This window comes from Arvicanthis niloticus, chromosome 12, assembly GCF_011762505.2.
Source record: "Arvicanthis niloticus isolate mArvNil1 chromosome 12, mArvNil1.pat.X, whole genome shotgun sequence".
NCBI lineage: Eukaryota > Metazoa > Chordata > Mammalia > Rodentia > Muridae > Arvicanthis > Arvicanthis niloticus.
In genome coordinates this window covers 10,038,668-10,057,477 of record NC_047669.1, presented here as the reverse complement: position 1 = coordinate 10,057,477, position 18,810 = coordinate 10,038,668, and the positions used below count along the sequence as shown (strand labels likewise).

The window sequence follows — 18,810 nt, the reverse complement described above, 5'->3', positions numbered from 1 at the left end:
TGAAGGGCATGACCTTCAGCTGTGACTGTGGAACCAGATGGACATTTCTAACCCTGGCACTGTTATTTTCTTATTGTGTGATGCTGTAGAACCCCTCTGCCTTCGTCACTGTTCTACTGCTGTGAAGAGACACCATGGCCATGGCAACTCTTATAAAAGAAAGCATTCAACTGGAGTTTGCTTTGGTTTCAGAGGTTTAGTCCATTATCATCATTGTGGGGAGCATGTTAGCATGCACAGGCAGACATGGTAGTGAGATATCACTGAAAGTTCTACATCTGGACCCACAGGCAGCAGAACGAGAGAGCCACTAGGCCTGGCTTAGGCATGTGAAACTTCAAAGCCCACTCTGAGTGACACACTTCCTCTAACAAGGCCACATTCACTCCAACAAGGCCACACCTCCTAAACCTTCTCAAGTAGTTCCACTATCTGATGACTAAGCATTCCAATATATATGAACCTATGTGGGGGTGTCTTAATTAAGTTCCTATTGCTGTGATGAAACACCATGACCAAAAGCAACTCGGAGAGGAGAGGGTTTGTTTGGCTCACAGTTCTATATCAGCATTCATCATGGAAGGAAGTCAGGACAGGAACTCAGCACAAGGAACTGGAAGTGAGAGCTGATACAGAGACCCTGGATGAGTGCTGCTTACTTGCTTTCTCCTTATTTCTTGCTCAGCCTGCTCTCTTATAGAACCCACGAAGAATAGGCTGGGTCCACCCCCATCAATCACTAATTAAGAAAATACTCTATGGGCCTGTCTCTAACCCAGTCTTATGAAGGCATTCTCTTAATCGAGGTTCCTTCCTCTCAGATAACTTTAGCTTCTGTCAAGTTGACATAAAAATATCCAGCACAGGGCGGGAGGCATTCTTATTCAAACCACCACATCCTTTGACTCTTAGGTTTTGCTAGTTCTTGGCAATGCTGTGCAATAAATAAGAAGCCGTGTCTATGTCAGTCGATGCAACCCTGGGCACAGCATAAGTGCAGAGTGACTGGTACCACTTACTATCACTAGTGTTTGTGCTATAACTAGGGGACCTCCCATGCCATCCTCCTTACTTGTGGCCCTTAAGGAAAATCATATGAAAGAAGACATTGGTGAGACAGACAGGGGCTGAGAGATTGGGTGACTATTCCATTTGGGGAAGGGCTTGTCACTGGGAACAGGGCTGAATACAGCAGCTCTCATCCAACCCCTCCATAGTGTGGCGCCTCTGTGCTTGTAGAGGCTGCAGCTTCAGAAGGAATCCAAGAGATCCTGCCTAGATTTTCTCCTCGCTGCTGCATGGAGTGTCACTACAGCATCTCACCTCTTCCTGAGCTTTCTCTACAGTGAAGATCTGCAGCAATGGTGACTAACCTTGCCTTCATGTTAGAAGTATTCAAGGAACTTTAAGAAAAACCCTAGTGTTGGACTGGAGGTACTTGGTGGTACATTCTTGCTGGGCATGCATATGGTCCTGGGTGTCACATCCAGCAGAAGGAAAACTATCATTTCAGGTGTCCAGATCCCTTCAGTTAGAACTAGTGGTGGATCCAAGCAAGGGTAGTTTTCAAATTCCCAGATTATTTCAAAGTATTGCCAAGGCTGAGAAGGACTGGGCTTTGTATGGAGACAAGGACACAAAAGAAACTAAGACAGAGACACATTGATGGAGTCCGTAAGTGGCAATACAGTATTATGAAAATATCTCAACCCATCCCATGGTCAAGCACCAAACCCTGGCACTATTAATGAGACTCTGTTACACCTGCAGACAGGAGCCTAGCATGACTGTCCTCTGAGGGACTCCACCCAGCAGACAACTGAAATAGATGCAGAGACCCACAGCCAACCATGGACAGAGCTCAGGGAGTCTTATAAAAGAGTTTGGGGGATGAATTGAGGGCCCCAGAGGGGATAGGAACTTCACAGGAAGACCAACAGAGTTAACTAACTGGGAACCTTGGGGCTCTCAGAAACTGAACCACCAATCAAAGAACATACACGGGCTGGACCTAAGCCTCCGCACATATGCAGCAGATGTGCAGCCTGTTCTTCATGAAGATTCCCCCAACAACTGGAGCAGGGGCTGTCCTGAATCCTGTCGCCTGCCTGTGGATCCCATTCTTATAACTGGGATGCCTTGTCTGGCTTCAGTGAAAGAGAATGCACCTAGCCCCTGCAGAGACTTGATGTGTCAGGGATATTGGGGGAAGGGGGAATGGTTCTCCATCTTTTCACAGGAGAAGGGGAATGGAGAATGGGGAATGGAGAAAGGGTTTTGTTTGTTTGTTTGTTTGTTTGAAGACAAGGTTTCTCTGTGTAAAAAGTCAACTGTTTGTTTGTTTGTTTGTTTGTTTGTTTGTTTGTTTGTTTTTGAAACAGGGCTTCTACAAGAAGCCCTGGTGATCCTGGAACTTAGAGATTCACCTGCCTCTGCCTCCCAAGTGCTGGGATTAAAGGTGTATGAGCCACCACTGCCTGGGTGAAATCAACGTTTACAGCCTAAGCTAATGTATAACCATGATCCTAACGTATGTACTCCTCATGCCCCTGGCCCATGAGCAAAGCATGTGTGTTTGTAGGTTGGAAATCCATTATATAATACACCATAAATGTTGGATGCAACATACAGATATTGCTTAAGAAACAATGACGTTGCAATACTGTTTGTTTTCTGGGTCAGTTGGAGTCGATGACTTAGTCCCTTGTCAAACTCTGTGAAAGATTTCTATAAATAATTCCTTCTTTTTTTCTCATGTGATGTTTTTGTATTCTTCAATAAATTCAAAACAGAATTGTCTCCTTGTTAGGGACACACAGAGAGATGAGACAGACAGATTTACAAGACAGCCTTTAGGAAGGCATGGAGGGATGAGGGAAGACACAGGGAAAGTAGAGTAGATTATTCATATCTGGACTCACTCTTGGTTAAATGACTCCAAGGGGAAGGGCTTTAATTTCTGTCCTTATGTAACACCAATGCATTATTGGTAACTTTTGTTATTATTAATGTGTTCAAAATGCCATTGCTCACCGAAGGCCAAGGCTGACTCAAGAAGTATAAGGAACACATTTAGAACAGTAGTCAGGACTGAACTTTTAGAATCAGTACCTTTGGCCTCTGAAGACCCAATATTGTGACCTGGAATCACAGGAATATCAGGGAGGTCAGAGACTAACATTTGGAGATTGTTTTTCCTCTTTCTATGATGTGGGTCTTGGAGATCAAACTCAAGTCATCAAGCTTGGCAGCAATCATCTTTTCCCACTGAGCCATCTCACCAGTCCAGGAAGAAGTATAATATCACTCACATAGCCTACAGGGATTAGTGAATGCCAGCTTCTGTACTGGTTCGTTTACTATTTATTGGGCTCAAAGAGCCAAAGTGTACAGAAGATTGGACAGAGGGAGGAAAACGGCAGTGTATTTATCTAGTTGATCAGTCTCAGGGTCTCTATCCTACCACCAAGGTTGCTCTATCAAGGCAGGCTCTGAGCCACAGCTCACCTCACACTGGGCTTGGGTAGCCTACGACCTCTCTTCCTGCTTTCTATGGCCCAGGATGCTAAAGGTCTCCTATTGTGACTATTCTCCAGGTATTGTAACATCGTTTGTCCTTTTCTTCCCTGGCCTAAAGGGTTTGTTACAGATCATCACCTATGTCTTTTTGGTTGGGTTGATTTGCCCCATTCTGCTTCTTCCTGACTGATTGTGTGTGTGTGTGTGTGTGTGTGTGTGTGTATTTCCAACAGAGAGGAAATTGGCTCCATGATTTTTTTTTAATATAGAAAAGGGAAGACCACAATTGAATGTCATGATGGGACCCTTCATTCCCTTTGATGTTTGTTCTGAGGGTTTATATAACAATGGAGAGTGTTACTTCTGCTGTTTCAAATGGATGGAACAGGACAGACAGACAGACAGACACACACACACAGAAAGAGAGAGAGAGAGAGAGAGAGAGAGAGAGAGAGAGAGAGAGAGAGCGCTTTTTGTGTTCCTGACTCACTAAGGGGGCCTACTGTCAAGACCTTCAAGGCAGATGAAAAGAAGCTGAGGTTGGAAACAGTATAGGCAATCCAGGCTAGTCCTTTAAGAGGAGGCAAATAGGGAATTAAGGAACTATAGATGTTCTGACCAGTGACTGTGACAAGTCCCCAGGCTTCTTCAAATATCCAGGTGCTAACGAATGCCACATTGTTCAAGAACAATCATGTAAAGAAAGCACCAGAAACCCAACATTTAAAATGCAGAACTATTGGCTGCTTGGCAAAGAGTTCAAAGTAATTAAGAGAAACGTGAAGAAAGATCCAGAGGCTGGGAGATAGTTCAACAGTTAAGAATAGGTTTGGCCTCCATAGACTCATGTATTTGAATGCTTAGTCCATTGGTGTGGCAGTATTAGAAGGTGTGGCCTTGTTGGAGGAAGTGTGTCACTGTGGAGGTGGGCTTTGAAGTCATACATATGCTCAAGCTATGCCCAGTGTGGAATACAGGATAGCCTCCTTCTAATGCATTCAGATCAAGATGTAGCACTCTCGGTTCCTCCAGCACCAAGTCTGCCTGCACGATGCCATGCTTCCTCCCATGATGATAATAGACTAAACTTCTGAAACTGTAAGCCAGCCCCAATTAACTCTTTTCCTTAATGAGAGTTACCTTGGTCATGATGTCTCTTCACAGCAATGGGACACCAAGACAAGCACTGTCTGCTCTTCCCCGAGGATCCAGGTTCAGTTCCCAGCACCCACATGGCAGCTCACACCTGTCTGTAACTTCAGTTCTAAGGCTTGTGATACCCTCACAGTGACATACATGCAGGCCAAATACCAATGAACAGAAAATAAAAATAAATTATATATAATATCATACAGAGACTGTAATTCAATGAACTAAGAGACAAAACGGTAAGTATTTACATTATCAAACTCAGAGCTCAGGTAGCAGCTTCACCTTACTGATTTAGCATTCATGGTGCTGGAAGGTGCTCTGCACACAGTAATCATCAGTCTCTCATAGCTTCAAATGCCATGACCTAAAATAGCCCTGCTCCACTATATGGAAACCATACTGACATGATAATAAGGCCAAGAACCCAAGACTAGATAGGTCATGGGACCAAGGGAAAACCTACTACTGTTATTCTGCTAAATGAACATAACAATAAAATGACTCCAAATGACATGTTGCTGTCCCCATATATCAGAGTGTTGCTCAGCCTTCATCAGAGCAGCTATTCTTGAAGTAGGTGGTAATTAACGCATAGACCCACAAACTGGACAATGTGCAGAGAGGAATACAGATTGTGAAAGCCAGAGGTAGTGGATGACTCCAAGGAAACGCCATGTTCTAGAGCCACACTTTATTAGCCTGTCTACATTTGATCATCTGTGTTCTGCCCAAGTCCCACCACCTCCCAGCTATTGCAGTGGACCATACCCCTATGGAACCCAGTTAGAGAGTCTCAGGGTGGGAGAATCAGAGGGTTATTCTCTTCTGCAGGCCCTGGGCACTCAGCAGACCGCTGTCCGTTTCCAGGGAAAGGCAGGACCACCAGTTTCTTTTCCTCAGGCTCCAGGTAGAGGAAGGAAACGTCCACTGTGTCCCCCTGGGGATTTGTGGTTAGATCCAGCTGTACAGGAAGGATTTCCTCAGGACTCTCTGTCTTGGAGTCTTCAGGCTTCTCAACATCCAGGTCAGGGAGGTGCTGGATAGATCCTCTTGGTGCAGTTATGGAGGGGGAGCTGGTAGGGGCTGCTGTGTTTTTCTGAGGAACTTTCATAGGGCCCTGGGTATCAGCAGGGTTCTCACCTCCAGGGACCTGAGCCTGAAATAACAATGTTTTTCAATGCAGAATTCTACAGGGAATGCCCCGCTATAACCCACACCAGGCACAGTTGTTTTGTGACTGCATATTTGTAACACGGTTTTAAGATAGCCTAGGCTCAAATTCATCATCTTCAACCTCAAGTATCCCGAGTGCTGGGATTACAGGCATGGGTTACCACACTCATCTTTGCTTGGAGTGTTTCTGAATGCTCAGAGCCAGCTACACCAGTGATTTTCAACCTTCCTAATGTTGCGACCCTTTAAAACAGTTCATGTTGTAGTGACCCTCAACTATAAAATTATTTTCATAATCTCGCTATTCTTATGAATCATAATATAAATATCTGTGTTTTCCAGTGATTGTACATAGGTGACCACTGTGTTGCCACCTATAGCTTGAGAACCACTGAGCTACAGGAATGGGCTTCCTGATAAAAAAAACAACAGCATAATAGGTAGGGGTCAATTGGAACTAAGAACTGCAGAAGCTGAATTGAGGTCTTTCACTTCAGAGCAGTGGGTCAGAGGGGCTAAAGGATGTTCTCAGGGTCCCCAGGGAGTTGCATTTGCTCTCAGGAGTGGCAGCAGGTGGCTTCTTTTACTGTTTGTTTTGTGCCACACCCAGTATGGTGTCCTCCATCAAAGTCTTCCCACTGGTCTGTCTTAGACATCAGAACAGGCAGGTGATGAGGGTATCAAGACCCAGACAGGTCAGAGGTGGCAACAGTGTTCATAGGGGCTGAGCAGGGAAAAAGCCCAGGAAGCCTGTCTGACTGGATCAGGCTACCCCACAGTAAGTACTTAGTGTTTGTGGAGAGAGAATGAACATTTTCACGGAAGCGGTTCTCCCTGATGTGGTTCTTGGAGACACCAGATTTAGCACCTTGAAGGCTTAAGTGTATTAACTATGCAAGTGTGTAGTTCACCATGCTGCTCCTGAGTGTTCTCCCTTATTCTGCGGGGCTGTAACTAAAACAGTAGGACACGTTTCTCTCCTACAGGTGTGGGCTTGTGTGGTCTAAGTAAAGTGATTTTGGAGCTTGGAAAAAGCCAGAAGAGGTTGGAAAATAGGCATCTAGAAATATATCACCTGATTCCATTGAAAAACACAAGGGGGGTTAGAATGGCAGGGCTCAATAGTGAACATCACACTCCTGCAAGCCCAGGGACCCAAGTTCAACACCCCCAGACACTGTGTAACGGTAGAAAGAAAGAACAAACTACACCATGTTGTCCTCTGGCTCCACATGTGTGCCATGGCACATGTGCGCAATATACTTACATATTGTACAAACACACAACAATAATAATGTTGTTTTCAAAAGATAAATACCTGAGATTCGAAAAACTCACAAGTCACAGTGACAATCTTTTCTAAGGGGCGAGTCAGAGGAAATTGGCTCGGAGAACCTTGCCCCAGAGAACCTTGGCAAATACCAACAGGCTACAAGAAAGAGAGGCATAGTGTGAGTATTTAGTTATTGGTGGGCAGAAATGCAAGCCCCTCCCTCTCGGCTCAAGTCCCTCCCTCTCAGCTCAAGCCCCTCCCTCTTGGCCCAAGCCCCTCCCTCTTGGCCCAAGCCCCTCCCTCTCGGCTCAAGCCCCTCCCTCTCAGTGTGTGTAGACACATAGTTGTGCCATGCTTTTCTGCTCCTGCCTTGGAGAAGGGTGGGCTCCCAGCAGGTCCCTGTGAATTATCTAAAAACAACTGAGTCCAGCTTGCTTCTCGCAGTGGGAGCAGTAGATTCTAGGAGGCCCCCCTGTGTCTACACACCGTACACTGTCTGGCCCTAGGTCTGCCCTTGGCCAATTAGAAACTTGGTATTTTCTTCTCAACAGCAGCCCTTAATGTGTTCTGAATGAATTTTTGTCTTCTCAGGCAAAAACACTCTCAGTTCCTTAACCTTTTGTCTATTTGAACATAAAATTATGGGTTTTTTTAAATTATAAATGTAATAAATTATTATTTAGAACTATATGAATGAAAGAAAGGACCATGACCTGTAATTCCACGCATGGTTCTCATTACCTGTAATCTTTTGATCCTTTTCTTTTAATCTTTTCCCTATGCATGTATATTTTTCTTTTAAATTCTATGATCATATTGCATATAATATTTTAAGACTATTTTCTCACTGAACAATATATTGTAAAAATCATTGTATGGCATTTGATAGTCTTTTTTTCTTCTTCAATTATTATCTTTATAATGGCTACCTAGCATTTCTCTGTATTTAATAAAGTCTCTTTGGTCAAACAACTAGATCAAATCTATGTTTTTAGCACTGAAACTTTCTTTCCATATATCTCTAAGTTTCTTCCTTACAGTAAATCCATCTGTGGTGGTTTGAGTGAGAGTGGCCCTATAGGCTCATATATTTGAATGCTTGGTCCCCGGTTGGTAGAACTGGTTGGGAAGGATTAGGAGATGTAGCCTCGTTGGAGGAAATGTATCACTGGGATTGGAGTTTGAGGTTTCAAAAACCCAGTTAGCTCTCTGCTTTCTACTTGTGGATCAAGATGTAAGCTGCCAGCAACTGCTCCAGCACCATGCCTACTTGCCTGCTATGGTGCTGTCCAACATAATGGCCATGGATCCTAACCCTCTGAAACTGCAGGCCTCAAACAAAGTCTAACTTCTATATGTTTCCTTGGTCACATGAAGCCCAGAAATTTCTCAAGATGGGAAAATCCATTAGAGTAAAGTGGTGGCCCAGACATCCCTTCTTTCTCTTTTATCTCCATGGCTCAGAGGCTCTAAGAGAACCTTCTAGAGAAACTTGTGGCAAGAACAGGTGGACATTCCACACTAGCTAGAATTTCATGAGCTATCAAACCTCCCGGACCTTCTGGTGCTAGCATGGAGTGGAGCTCGCACATAGAGCAGGTCTATAGGGGGCACGCTTCACCAATTTTATTCATTGGCAAGTCAGATGGAGTTCATCGGTCCAGTTTCTTGTTCAAATAAGTATCTCTCCTCGCCCCCCATCCTCTGCACGATCCCATTTGTACAAAGTGTCCAAATGGACAGAGCTATTAAGACAGAACTCAGATTCATAGTTTCTATGGGCGTCTAAGGGCAACAATGGGGGTTGACTTGATGGAGATGGGTTTCTTTTGAGAGCTAATAAAATATTTTTTTAAAAAAAAATATGAGGTGGTTATGGTAGTTCAGGCAGGTCTGTGAATATATAACAAAAATCTACTTTAAAAGGATAAATCTTATTGTACATGAACTGTATCTAAATAAAACACTTATTATAAATAAATAAGGAAAATTACTTTTGCCCAGTTGTGCTCCAACACACCATGCTGACTCACATTCCCAGGATATTTCTGATAGTTTTGGGGTTCCCATCCCTTATTTTATTCAGCCTTTCTATTGTGAAGAGTGGTCCAAAAAAATGGGACACCAGGTTGTATCCCAAGTCCTCTCATGATTATTTTTTGCAATTACATTACATTGATGATGAAAACCACACTTAGAATCAAATCCTATCGCTACATCAAGACCTGCCCAGTTTTTAACTGCTTGAGGGAAGGAAGAGCATCACGTGCTTTGTGACACCCCAGTGTAATTTGCACTCAACAAGTACTGATAATCTGTGGACATGTATAGATTGTACAGTCGGTTGGGAACACCCACCTCAGAGTCAGAGGGCTGGAGCGAACAGCTGGCCTGGGATTTCGTACACGGTGACTCTCTGATCAAATATTCCACATAGTAAGAAGGGCCACCCATCCACTGTCATGAAATAAGAGTTAAGACATTAGAATCTTACCCCAGGGAAACTCAGGACTGACAACGGTTCTTGCATAGAACTGATTCTGAGGCACTGTCAACACACAAGTTCACTGTTCCTAAAGTCAACACAGGCACAAGACCATGTCAGTAATTCTGCTATTTAGAAAACATGAATCAGGGCTGGGAAAATGGCTCAGTAATTAAGAGCACTGGCTGTTCTTCCAGAGGACCTGAGTTCAATTCCTGGCACTCACAACTGTCTATAACTCTAGTTCGAGGGGATCTAACACCCTCACATGGACAAAATACAAATGCACATGAAATAAATTTAAAAGAAAAAAAATACAAAATCAGTGTCTTTCCCTGTTAAAGATGTGACAGACACCCTAGGCAATTTTCTTGGTTGGCTTATTTTTTCTTATGAAGATTTGCTTTTAGTTTTATTTATATACAAGAGTTATCCGCATGATTTAAATATAAATGAATCTCCTATTCCGCAACTCATAAAGTTCAACACCTACCCCAGGCCTTAATAAAGCAAAAGTTGTCTTGCTAAAGGGTCCATAATCAGTCAGAAAACACTGCACCTATTTCACCCCAAGTTCACATGAAACTAGGAATGTTCTTTTTGCTTTAAGAAAGCCAAGTCACCTGCTACTTATACAAAGTCCAAGGAATAGCAAAACCTGTGACATGACTGAATGCACAGTGGATCTCCTAGAAATGGGGGTGTAGGGGAAGGATCTTAGGACCTAGGCAGACAGAATGCCTAGACAGCCTCCCCCCTCCCCACCGCCCCACCCCCCACCTAAGACCCTGCAGCTACGCCTCTGTAACTGACATGGGCATTTTAGCTTTACCTGGCCCGTAGCCTTGATGACTTTGACGAGTGCATACTGTTTTGAGGGGCTCTTACTGTTGAACTTCGCAAGCGATTCTGTGGCAGCTTCCAGAACACTGGGGTTTGACACGTCAAAGGGGAACGGGCAGTCAGGGCACGTTGAATGAATCTTTCTTTTAGAAACTATTAATGAGAGAATAGTTTATAAATATTATTAATTTTCACTCCTAAGAATAGTCGGAGGCAAAGACTGGGCTCAAATGGTAATATCCAGTACTGGCAAGGATTCTGTGAGGAAGACATTTTTCTTAGAAAACATTTAGTTGTTGGCAATACGATAATAGCAGTAGTGCTTTATTTTTTTTATTTCCTTCCTTTTTTCCTTCCTTCCTTCATGAGATAAGGTCTTATGTATCCCAGGCTGGCCTATGTAATCAAAGGGACATTTAACTCCCAATCTTCTTGCCAGAGACTAGGCTTGCGGGCATGTGCCATCATTCTTGCCTTCTGTAGTGCTAGGATCCAAGCAGGTCTTCACACACGCTTGACACTCTACCATCTGAGCTAATATCCAGTCTCTAAGATCTATTCCTTTTGTAATTTAAAAAAAAAAAAAGATCAAAATGAGATAGCCTTGCCCTCTGATGGACTTATTTACTGTAGGAATTTTGTTTAGAACCACATGGGGCATGTCCAACCAGTAGCCTGTGGACAACACAGGGTCAAAGACAACAAAGAATGTGGCCTAGCATGGAGCCATAAAAATGCTTAAAGCATTATGAGATTTTTTTTTTCAACACGATTACTTCTCAAGTGCAAACTTGATAGATGACAGTATTGTGGTTTTGTGTCAAAACAGTGGACATGTCAGTCCCTTCCCTAGCTCAAGGTTCTTTCTCGTCATTGCTCCTGTAGACAAGGGCCTTTCAGAGGCCGACACTTCATTATTGCCACGAGTTACTTCTCTGCCTTGGTCCTCAGCATCAAGAAGAAACCGAGCACATATTGACTAGCTGGTAGAGGCCTGTAAAGCAAGTGGATGACACCATGACAGGAGGAGCTGGAGAAAGCAAATGCGTGATCATCAAGCCCTGGGGTGTTTTCAGAGAAAACCTATTGTCTTCCCTAATGCATGTTTGGGGGTGGAAGAAGATGGCGGGACAGCTGTGCCCACAACTTGTCATGTGTGCCTCATCACCTACTCCTGACACCTGTGGCATTATTGCCACCATTTTCAGAAGTACCCAGATTGGTTTCAGGCTGGCCCTGTCTTCACAGTGAGGAAGCACAAGCTGTTAGTAGGCATTTCCCATTTTCCCATGCAATGGGCTCCTTTTCAAGACCCTCTCTTGTAAAAAGCAGGCTCCAGAGGGAGGAGTGCACACACTTATTTCAACGGTCCATTCATTCCAGCCTTATTCTTGCCTGTTATTCAGCAATGGTAATGACCTCTGCAACTTGATATAAATTAGGAAGTCTTTAACTGGGGGGAGAGGGGCGTGTACCTTATATGATAGAAGATATAAGACTATAAATCAAGCTTGTGCTTGTTCATCATATAGAAGATATAAGACTATGAATCAATGCATGTTCTGTTCTGCATTTTATGAGTTCTTTAGCCAAAGCAAAAAAAAAAAAAAATTACACCAGGAAAGTACCATTCCTTTCTTGAGTAAAGAGCATCTTGAAAACATCATTGGGGATGTTTAAAAAAAAAAACAAAAACAAAAACAAAAAACGGTATGAGTTCTTCGACAGAAGCCATAAAGGGCATACTCAGTGGGGGGAAAGGCTCAATCGGGTGCAGAGACAGGAGAGTGCAGTGTGTGTTCTGACAACACTGTAGCCAGCTGGAAGGGTGTCAGGACAGTGGGACAGACAGAAAGGATCCTGGGACAGGCTGTTGCTATTGTGTCACTCATAGAAGAATGAACATTTAGGATCTGGAGCAGGACATAGCTTTTGACAGTACTTTAGGAAGGCTGTCCCCTGGGAGGAGGGGTACACAGTGAATGTCTGTAGAGAGGCAGTGTTGGAGCTCAGAGCTGTGATGAATACAGAGGAAGAGAGGGAAATTGCTTGCCATCTTGACAAAGGCACCAGTTCGAAACTCTTTTCTGTTTTTTGATGTCAAGATATACAAAACCCTCTGGACATTTACCTGGGCGAAGTGTACAGTTATAAGCCAGTAAATAGAGAACTCTTCTTGGCTTGTTAATGTGAAACATTGCTTTGCACTGACCATAAACCTAGGAAAAAACAAATATACTTGATGGGTTGACATACTGCAGAGAACCACGAGGTTAAACACCACCCCTCCCCCAAGTAGAATTTTATCTTAATGGAATGAGAGACTTAAAATCCAGTTCTGTGTGGATTGGAGTGGGAAGAACTCCTGTTTCTCATCACTCTTTAACCTTTTCCTGGGACACAGCTACCTTCCCAGTCCCCTCACACGCAGGTGTGGATTGCCTAGTTCTAACTGCAGAAATGACCAGAATCAGCTTCCCACTGCCATGCTCCATGGCCACGTCAGCATGACATGTCCTTGCTCCCTCCCAATGCCAGTGAACATGGGCACTAGGGACTCACAGGTAGGCGGTGGCAAGGTCAGAGACAAGCACAGGGAGAAGTGGAGCCTCCAAATCATGCCCAGAACAAAACCCCTGGTCAGAAACTTCAAATTTGAAATTACATGTGAAATAAACTCCTAACCTGTGTGCCCCTGAGTGAGCATACATATCTCCTCCATGAGTGGCCAGTATCACTAAACCACCTATAACAAGAAGGCATAGGGTAGGTTTTTTTTAAATCAAACAGGTGCAGGTTGGCATGTTTGGTCAAATAATTACAAAAGGTGATCTTGATCAAAAAGTTTACTTCAAACTACTGAAGATCTCATTTTGTCTTCCTTGATATCATGCATCTTCCATGCGTCAGTGAATGGAAGAGATTCCGGAATCACTGAGAGTCAGGTCTTGCCAGTGGCCACTTTGAAAGGCTGAGCTCAAGGCTGGAGAGATGGCTTAGTGGTTAAGACCCTCACTATTCTTTTAGAGAACCCATTTGGTTCTCAGTGCCCTCCACCAGATGGCATATGAAGTCAGTCAGAGACTGGGGGTGGGGGGGGTCTTATGCCACCTTCTGGTCTCTGTGGGCACTACATGAATGTGGTGCACACACATATATTCAGGCAAGGCACCCATACATATAAATAATAATAATTTTTTTAAAAAAAGGAGAAAGGATGAATTCTGAAGCCATTTGGTTTTATGCACAGGAAGCCCCTGACAGCACCCACACTGGAAGCCTTCCTCTTTCCTATCTGAAAACCTCATATGGATATTCATTCAAACAAAGCCAAGCAAAAGAACACAAGCTATCCTCCATCAAACACCAGAAATAACTCTCTCTCTCTCTCTCTCTCTCTCTCTCTCTCTCTCTCTCAATATAAACATTGGCTCAGCTGCCAAAAAATCTTAGGACAGGAAATAATTTGAGGGGAACTTTTCAACTCTAGTCAGCAAGACCCGAGTCATAGGAACCCTCTCTACCCTCACTAAACTTGGCTCTGTCTCCAGTATTAGAATTGGCACATGGGCCTGTTGCCTGGGAGATAATGAAGATGAAACTGAGCAGATGGTAGACACTGAGCAGGCCCCTGGGGACAGGCACTCACCGCCTCATAGAACATCTTTGGTTTGCAGTCCTTCTGTGCCTTCCTGCTGAGCACATGACAGCCAGTCTCTAAGACATCCAGTGTGAGGTAGAACAGAGATCCCATGTCCTCCTAAGATAGGGTTGGAGAAATACCGCATCCCACATGAAACAATTCCAGGACAACTAGACCAACAGTATCTTCCTGGGAGAGCCTAAGCTCGTGTGTGTGATACATGCTCTTCTATACTTCTGAAACCTGGGCGTGGGACAGGGTAAGATCGTTCTTGTCATTGTCCCTACAGACAGCAAGAATGTTACGGCACACCTGCCGACGATGGCAGAGCATTGTGTTCCCAGACTGGAAAGTACCTGTTGGCAAGTAGACCTAAGTTGCCACCCCTGGCTAGTCCCTGCAGGCTGTCCAAATGCTGCCCCAAAGTCTGTCACTTGCCTGGAAGTGCTCCCGGACATCACGAACTCTGTTAAGGCTCAACATATAGCCATCCTTTTGGTCTCTGTTGATGTTCTGCAGGGCGAAGCCTGCTACTGCCAGCACTTCAGAGTCGTTACAGCCCAGGGGACGCAGAGGTGAGAAGGGATGTTGTGGTGGGAGTGGCGGGGGTGGGCCTGGAGGAGAGCGGGCCATGCAGCATGCAGCCAGGGTGCAGAGCACCAGAAGTCGGAGCAGACCCATTCTGTGGGGAACAAGATCCAGGATGTGTCAGTAGAGAGCTGCCAGGATGGGCCCTGGCATGGGACCTCAAGGTTGACTTAAGCATCTTTACAATCGCAATCAGAATAGCTGAATGTGACATGAAACACTACATCCCGGGGCCACCTTTATCCAACCACGGCATTTTCTGAATCAATATTTTGAATAGGATGTGTCAGGGTTCTAACCTTGGACCCAGAGCATGCCATTCTTGTAAATAAATTGAAGTTTCCTAACTCTTTCCCGGTAATTATAGCAAATGTTTGAACAAGACATGGGAGACCTGGCTTCTGTCCTGTCCAGATGAGGGTCCTGATCCAACTGGGACTGAAAACAAGCAACTCCTCACAAATGTCCCTTTCTAATTCCCATATGGAATAGGAAAATGTGCTTCGTCTCAAAATTGTATTTAAGGAGGGAAAGTTAATGAGACCCCAAAAGTTCTCCCAACACACTCTAGGTCTATTCTCCTTTTGTGCACCTAAAGGTAAATTCATCAAGAGACTGAAACCTGATACTGTCAGGAGAAGGATAATGATGGCCATCAAGGTTGACCATGGTCCTTGCCTCTCTTTCTGAGCTTCAGTTTAGAGCCCAGGAAGGTTCTGCTTATTAAGAATATATGAGAAGCAATTTATTTTTTGTTTTGACAGGGCCTTAAATGTGTTCAGTAGCTGCAGCTGGCCTTGAACTCACAGTCTTCTTTCATTTACTGGGACTATGGGTGCATATCACCATATCTGGCTCCAAAACCAAGTATCTGCAACCCTTCTTCAGCCTCTCAAATTCCTGGGATTATGGGTATCTACCACCATAAATGGCACACACACATTGTGTATATAATGCCAAGAATCAAACCCAGGGCCTCACTTATACCAAACAAACATTCTACTTCCGAGTTAAATCTACAGGCCATTTTTTTTTAAAAAAAGTTTCTATTTACACACACACACACACACACACACACACACACACACAGAGAGAGAGAGAGAGAGAGAGAGAGAGAGAGAGAGAGAGAGAGAGAGAGAGAAATTAACAATAAAAGATCCAAATCAGGAAGGGAGCCTACAGAGTAGGCTGTCCCTTAAAGCATTCCCTAAGGTAAGCAACACCTCACTCCCTACCTCCACCTCCACCCCTGCCCAGGCTTTCTGTGTTCAATAGATGAAGGGTCTGCTTTATCGGCAGGTAGCCATCTGATAGGCCCTCAATACACAGGAGTATCTTGAAGACTCCAAGGCTTTGGGGTCAATACTATTTCAAACATAGTTCCCTACAGCTACTAGAGAGTACAAGAGTTTTTCTGAGTAGTGCTTATTTTTAATCCACAAATATACTTTGGGAATGTCTGTGTTCATAAATAAGGGTGTCAGTCTGTAAGACAGACTTTTTTCATGGGAACCTGGTGAGAGGGACCAAATATTTTGGATGGAAAGAAATGTCTCTCTGGTCTAGATGAAAATCCAACATGCAGTAAGCTATGGCTGACACAAGTAACCTGAGCAAAAGAAGGCAGTTAACACTGCAAAAGTCCCTACATTCTCTTAAACTGTTGATTGCATATTAAATTAAATATGCTGACTTATGTTTTTAGCCAATATTGCTGTCACCAAGAAAAGGTTAATTTTATGATAAACTTAATAAATAATTTAAATTTACTATGATAAATTTAATTATATCATAGTTGACCAGAACACAGATCCCCCCCCCCCCCCCATTTGATAGCTACTCACAGACAACTGGGTAACAGCATTTGCTCACTAACTTAGTGGTAGTACAGACACTCACTGAAAACTATGAAGAAAACGTAGCAAGTCCAACGAGGGGAGAACACTGGGGTTCAGAAAGGGTAAAAATCCTGAATGAATCAATACAAGAAACAGCACAGGAGCCTTCCCTTTTAGAAGACTTTCATCAAGGCTGGTGAAATGGCCAAGCCCCTAAAGGTGCTTGCTGCCAAGCCCGATGACCCAAGTTTAATTCCTGAGACTCTCAAGGTGAAAGAGAAGAACCAACCTCTTAACGTTGTCCTCTGACCTCCATATCTGCACTCTGACCCATGCATCCCCACCCACCCCACCATGTTATAAATAAATAACAAACAAATGTAAAAATATTTTTGTTATCACACCGGATGATTAGAGCACTGTGTGAACTTCTCTTTCAGCTACCTACCGACCAACCGAGGTGGAGAAGCCACTTACCTGTTGTAAGCCACGCTGCCAAGTCTGACCCTGCACCAGAGATCGTTGGTGCAGAAGGCTAGACGTTGTTAGATGTTGCGTAAGACTACCTGTAACTCGCAGATTCTTATTGAGCAACTGCACAATGCCAGGAATCCAGGCAGGCTGTCTGGAATCAGGAGCTTAGCAAGACTGATGTGCTTTGAACATGTTCCCAAAGCTCAGATGTTGGGAAACGAACCACTTATGAAACTGATGGAGAGGTGGTGCCTTTAAAGAGGAGATTAAGTCCCAAGGGCTTTGATCTCAGGAGTGGAGCATAGCCATGTCAGCTGAGTAAATTTGTTATGTAGAGTTCCTTCTACTGCCTCTGCCTCCTGCTCAAGTGTGACACAGCAAGAAGGCTGTCCCCAGTGGACCTCCCAGCCTCTGGAAGGGTGAGAAGGATTCTGTGACAGCAGCGCAGCACAGGATGGACCACATTAATAAGAAGCTGCACCCACTTTTTATTTTTAAGTAAACAAGTTGTTAGTAAAGATTGATTTATGAAACCCAAATCTGAAGATGACAGTTCTACAGAAGTGGGCTCTTGGTTGTGTTTTCAAATGGGAATAATGCAAGAAAAATGGGCATTGAAGCCAGAAACAGTTACTTTAAGAAAAGCAACACAAATTGAGACACCATTAGACTGGGGAAGCTCTGAAATTTAAATCTCTACCAAATAACTAACTAACTAAAATAATAATCTCTAGACAGGAGTTTTCTACTCTGACCAATAAAATTCATTTAACTTCCCTTGTTTCTGCAGTTATATTGAACATGTTTACCCTCCCACAATCTTGGACTCATAAATTAATGAATGCTTTAATTTTTTAAAATTTAAATGTGCTTAAGTTTTCTTTTACCGACTGAAAAAAATCAGATATTCAAACTCGGAGGTTCAACAGAGATTCGTTTTCAGCCAGCAGTGAACACATCTGATGAAATGTACCCGGTAGACTTAGGTAGAGGCCATTGGTGCAACTTTAATGAAAGGCAGATGCAAACAGGGTAAAAGGATGCTAAACCACACGGTGAACTGGACTTTGACCATGACCCTGCTTCAGCCCTTGTCTGCGCGAGCTAGGCTAGTGGTCTAACACTTAAGTCCAGTTTCCTTATCTGTGTAGGGCTTCCAACGGTTGTGCGACTGCTAAGGGCCCTTTTAGCTCTGGTGGGAAAGCACCCTGCCTCTCTCTGCAACTGGTGCCATTCCATCTCCAGCAGCTGCTACTCCTAGAACCTGGCTCTGTCGAACTTTAATCACATTTCAGCAATATATGAAAAAGTTTAGACTGTTTAATGCACATAGATATATCCACCATGTTCCTGGGGAACATGATCCTGCCGCATTGCATCACAAGTGCGATTTCCCGTAAAAATCCTTGTTGTGGTGAGGCCAATAGTACAGACGCTGTGTTCACGCGGGCATGGGTTTATTTCCAGTTCGGTACTCACCAATGGGAACGCAAGACACGTTTTCCACACACACGTGGGCTGTGTGAGGACTGGTGAATTGTGCTTGGCTATGAATTTGATCTCTGTACTTTCTAAACAGTCAGGAGGGGACAGGAAAGATATCCACGCATGGCACATACTCACAGAGATATCCACGCATGGCACATACTCACAGTCCGGTTGATCTAAGAAAGGAAGTAGCAGATGGGGCTCAGCCCTGCAGCTCTGACAGACTTTCCTGAGGACCGGGAGTCACTTGGGCCAGGAGACCAACTCACAGGAGCATTCGGCTTATAAACAAGGAGCTTGTTTGTTAATTAACAAACTGGCGGGATCCTCTCCA

The 18,810-nt window shown here is 44.0% G+C and overlaps 1 protein-coding gene across 3 annotated transcripts; it reads right to left on the bottom strand.

Moving 5' to 3' along the window:
* Positions 1 to 5,347: 5,347 nt before the first annotated feature.
* On the bottom strand, positions 5,348 to 18,794 carry Fetub (fetuin B). 3 transcript variants are annotated; one of them, XM_034515537.2, is made up of 8 exons: positions 18,641 to 18,794; positions 14,527 to 14,770; positions 14,095 to 14,205; positions 12,577 to 12,664; positions 10,435 to 10,598; positions 9,476 to 9,574; positions 7,163 to 7,273; positions 5,348 to 5,827 (listed from the first exon to the last, which is right to left on the bottom strand). In XM_034515537.2, the coding sequence occupies exons 2-8, from the start codon at positions 14,767 to 14,769 to the stop codon at positions 5,465 to 5,467; spliced, it is 1,179 nt and encodes a 392-aa protein (XP_034371428.1). In that variant the 5' UTR covers position 14,770; positions 18,641 to 18,794; the 3' UTR covers positions 5,348 to 5,464. The 3 variants fall into 3 exon arrangements, with proteins under 3 accessions (XP_034371428.1, XP_034371429.1, XP_076798839.1); XM_034515538.2 differs by lacking the exon at positions 18,641 to 18,794 and adding an exon at positions 16,992 to 17,214; XM_076942724.1 differs by lacking the exon at positions 18,641 to 18,794 and adding an exon at positions 16,576 to 16,713.
* Between the last annotated feature and the right edge of the window lie 16 nt (positions 18,795 to 18,810).

Excerpts from the sequence above, each read along its gene's own strand:
- Fetub (XM_034515537.2), bottom strand. The coding sequence starts at position 14,769 with ATGGGTCTGCTCCGACTTCTGGTGCTCTGCACCCTGGCTGCATGCTGC. Across the intron at positions 7,274-9,475 it reads TCCAGCCCTCTGACTCTGAG|CCTGTTGGTATTTGCCAAGG; the intron begins GTGGGTGTTCCC and ends TCTTTCTTGTAG. Across the intron at positions 5,828-7,162 it reads GTGAGTTTTTCGAATCTCAG|GCTCAGGTCCCTGGAGGTGA; the intron begins GTATTTATCTTT and ends TTGTTATTTCAG.